At 41.9% G+C, this 4,543-nt stretch overlaps 1 protein-coding gene across 1 annotated transcript; it reads left to right on the top strand.

The window, feature by feature from the left end:
• The first annotated feature begins 1,215 nt into the window (after positions 1-1,215).
• On the top strand, positions 1,216-4,014 carry zgc:153913 (carboxypeptidase N subunit 2). The gene is made up of 2 exons (XM_046360388.1): positions 1,216-1,325; positions 1,648-4,014. The coding sequence occupies exon 2, from the start codon at positions 1,654-1,656 to the stop codon at positions 3,250-3,252; it is 1,599 nt and encodes a 532-aa protein (XP_046216344.1). The 5' UTR covers positions 1,216-1,325; positions 1,648-1,653; the 3' UTR covers positions 3,253-4,014.
• The last annotated feature ends 529 nt before the right edge of the window (positions 4,015-4,543 follow it).

Below are 4,543 nucleotides of genomic sequence, written 5' to 3'. Positions count from 1 at the left end.
CTTTCATAAAGACCTAATCTAACTAATTCCATCAGAACCATATCATTTCATACATGATGACAGAGAGGGCATCACCACAGAATCGTATTCATACAATTAATAGAACACTGTGATGTTATTCTAATGAATGGAATCATTTGAAAAGACCTTCAGAACTCTACAACTACAACGAAGACAGCAACTTTGACACAGATCATTTTTTTATGATTCCAAATTCGACAGATTTAGCTTTAAAATATGACTTCATAAAATTACTGAGAGAAATTAAAGACTAGGATCTTAATTTGATCACAATGTTGCTGAAAATTTTGAATGATTAAAACGGCTTTGTCATTTCCACTTTAAAATGTCAGACTTGACTTAATGTTCCCTAGAAATGTAGCAACCCTTACAAAAAATGTCCATTAATTATAATCCACATAATAATTCCAAATTTCCAGATGCTGCAGGATTATTTACCTGCTGTAATCTAATGACACAACAAGAAATACAATTTCAGGTACAATAGAAATTCCGGTTTTAAGTAAGAAGTCACATTATTCTTATACTGTAACAAGGCAAATTGCACTCAAAAGAGATTCAGCTGGGGCCCATGATGGCAGTTGTCCAGTAACGGTTTAGTGAAGACTCACACTTAAATTATCATCCAAGCCAGAAAAATGTATTGTTTTTTCTGCTTCTTCTCTGCTACTGTTTGTAATAGAATGTGATGAGCAATGTACTATGAGTCACTTGATTGCTTTAGGAAGGTCTCTGGTAAAAGTGTTTGCACATGGCCTGGTATAAAATAATACTTTGAGATGGACATTTCTCTTCTGCTTCCTGAACCCAACATGTCCGACACACACACACACACACACACACACACACACACACACACACACACACACACACACACACACACACACACACACACACACACACACACACACACACACACACACACACACACACACACACACACACACACACACACACACACTTTAGGCTGATTCAGAAGGCAGTCACAGTGCAGCGCCCAATGACCAGTGTAGAGTGTCTCCAAAATGGGCCTTATAACCCCTATATCTACTGTATATCATACCAACCACTTTGATTCTCAGCAACCCAATTTGATTTTGGAAACTGTCCCGTCCCCGTCCCCTGTGAGCTAATGATTAAATGACAGGATCTGTCCAACAGCCAAAGGGTTTGTCTTGCCTAATGTAGGTATGTTGTGGGTGGATTTGCACAGTGTTGGACTCAGTTGGACTCAGCCCTCAAATCCACAAGGGAACTTATTTCCTCTGCTTTGTGGGAATTCTAAACAAAGATACAAAACACAGGTATGTTATGACTGTTTTTCTTGATTATGAGATAAAGAAATAGACTATCAAACAGTCAGCAATGGCCCTGCTATGTCTTAAAAATGGTTAGCTAATAGCATTACTTTCTGTGAAATGCTAAATATCAGGGAGGCTTTGCTTGAGGGTTGATGTCAACATCACAGTCAGCATCTAGCTGAATTGTAATTCCCTTCACCCAATACATTTGGGAAAAGTGTTCCATTTTGCCCACTATACTCAATGTGCTCACTCAAAGAACAGAGTTATTTGAAATACTATAATATACAATATACATTCAAATCTCTTCATTCTATTTCTACAGTGAATTATGTGGAAAGACTTTGGTTCCATGTTATGGCTGATGCTCCACCTCTCTTACCAAGGGAACACTTCCGACATAAATTGTCCTCCCAGATGCCAGTGTTTCACGCCGACTAAGGTGATGTGTTCTGAGGAGAGCATGAGAAGCATGCCCATGAACATCTCCACACAGGTGAAGGAGTTGGTCATTATGACAACGGGAATGACGCACCTGGGCTCGATCACGATGCAGTACAGCCGCCATCTCACCAAGCTGGTCTTCTTCAACAATTTGCTGCAGGATGTCTCCACCATGGCCTTTGATCGCTTGACCGGGCTCGAGGAGCTGGAGATCAGCGGCAACTCTTGGCTGGATTGTTTGAACCCAGGTACTTTCAGCAAACAGAGAAACCTCACCAAACTTTTGCTCAACTTCAACAGGTTCAAGTCACTGAATGACGGCCTCTTCAGTTCGCTTCAGAAGCTGAGGACTCTTCAGCTGAAGGGCAATATCATCTCCCACCTGCCCAGGCAGCTCTTCCAGAACCTGAGTATTCACTCTCTTGACCTGTCCCTGAACATGCTCACAGGGGTGGACAATGAGCTCCTCAGCGGCTTGTCCCAGCTAGAGTCCCTCAAACTGGGCTACAATATGATCAATGTCCTCTTGCCCGACACTTTCCACAACATCTCCCATGTGAAAGAGCTTTGCCTGCAGGGAAACCAGATATCTTACCTCCCTCAGGGTGTCTTTTCACATTTACAGAAACTAGAGGAGCTGAACCTTCGCAGCAACTTGATCACAAATGTGAGCTCTGGAACCTTTCCCGTTGGCTTGAAAGAGCTGGATCTCAAAGGCAACAGGCTGGTTCAGCTTTCGCCTGACTCATTCGGCCATCTAACCAGTCTCACACACCTGTTTCTGTCAATGAACCAGCTCACTAACCTTCCAGAGGATGTCTTTCGGAACCTGACGGGCCTGCAAAACCTGGACCTCTCGGAGAACCAGCTCACATCGCTGCCAGGAACTATCTTCCAAGATCTCACAAAGATTGAAATCGTCCACCTGCAGAATAACAACCTGAGCTCTCTGGAGGCCATGCTGTTTGAGGACCAGGCCTTCTTGGAGCAGCTGTACCTCTCAGAGAACAACCTTCAGACCCTTCCTCAGGGCTTCTTTGACGCGTTCTTACACGAGAACGTGATGAGACTGCGCAGGAACCCCTGGAGCTGCGACTGCCACATGCTATATCTGTATGACTATGTGTCGGAGCACGGTCACTTGGTGGAGGACCTGAGTAATGTGTATTGTAAAGGCCCTGAGCCTTTGAGAGGACAGGGTTTGGTCTCCTTAGAGAGGGACCAGCTGGTGTGTCCAGGTAATTTCTCTTCTATAGCCAAAGACACCACCTTCCAAGGCTTGGAAGAGAAACCAAACCCTAGCAAGTGTACTGTCCAGTTCATCAACGACAACATGACTATCAAGTGCAAAGTGACTAAATGTTCCCCATTGAGACTTATGGTGCATTTCAAAGAAGGGGACGGCACCACGTCTGAGTACATTATGAAAAAGGACTGGGCAGAATCTTCACAGTGTGGCAATGGGACTATAACTCTCACTGTGTGAATGGTGTTCATCACCACATGGGCTGAAGCTTTGCAGTAACTTCTCAAAGCAGATTGGATTTTCTTTATCCATCTACGTACATCATAGAGTTTTATCAAACACACAATATTTTATATACCAACATACTGTATATGAGATGAGAGTGAATTCCACCTGAATTTAATTTAATTTTGAAGGTATTGGCTTTGAATAATTTATAATATGATGTCTTGCAGACACAAGCAGTATTGGTATGGGCTTAAACAAAACTCTCCTACTGCCAATGTCAATATTGTACAGACTTAACTCAACTCAAAACTGACAACCAGGCTGACGGTGTTTCCCACCCATATCTGAGAGATAAGAGAGGTGGATGAACTATCCCTTGCGAGGTTCAAAGTTCATCCCTAATGTTCTAGAGACTATGTAATGAACATAGTACCATCCACACAATAATATACTAACAGATATATCTACTGCAATGTATGCTCTTGCCAGCAGATGACTCTATTCCTCCATTGACTTCACTGGCCATGTTCCTTAAATTGACTGGTGCTTTCGGCACCTCGTCACATGTAGATTATCTGTAGATTCTCAAACATCAACACACATGTTTAGATGTAGTAGATGGTAACTCTGTTGACACGCAACAACAAATTCACATACAGCTTTCAAACACCCCAGCAATGAACTTTGTTGTTTTGTGTAGTTGATTAGTCTTAATTAATTAAACTGACAATCTGTGTATGGCTAATTGAACATCTATAAAACTATCAATCCTCCTGTGGAAGACAATATAATTAATGTGGTAACCTTGTTTCTCTCCATTTTAAAGTAATCAATGCAGTTAACATATGGATATGATTTTTAAAAAATCTAAGCAGTAATCCATTTGGAAATATATTTGAATAACTCTTGTATTATGATTTATTATAAATCATTTAAATAAGAAAGACCCTGCAAAAGATCAAACATGTTATAGCGAAATCAGAGAAGACAAAATTCTGGAACACAAATCCAACAAACACAAACATGGGTGTAGGTGCATACAAATCTCCCCCATGGAGATAAATTTAAGAGCTTCTCTCACTCTTTTATTCTGGGGTTTAAAAGTTGATCGAGACAAACAAGTCGTCCACAGAGACCTGTCTTCACACCCCTCTGCCCCTGGACACAGGAGAAGATGATAGTACCAGGGAGAGAAAAGAGAGAGATGAGGAAGGAGGGGGTTAGGGGGAAAGGGATGAGTGGGGCCCACAGATGGCAACACCTTGAATAAAGCACTCTAACCCCAGGGTTTATAAGGGTCAGG

The sequence above is a fragment of the Oncorhynchus gorbuscha genome, linkage group LG08 (assembly GCF_021184085.1).
Source record: "Oncorhynchus gorbuscha isolate QuinsamMale2020 ecotype Even-year linkage group LG08, OgorEven_v1.0, whole genome shotgun sequence".
Lineage (NCBI taxonomy): Eukaryota > Metazoa > Chordata > Actinopteri > Salmoniformes > Salmonidae > Oncorhynchus > Oncorhynchus gorbuscha.
The sequence above is the reverse complement of the archived record's forward strand: the minus strand, read 5'-3'. Positions and strand labels throughout refer to the sequence as shown.

What these genes read in the sequence shown, in the direction of transcription:
- zgc:153913 (XM_046360388.1), top strand. Translation starts at nt 1,654, where the DNA reads ATGTGGAAAGACTTTGGTTCCATGTTATGGCTGATGCTCCACCTCTCT.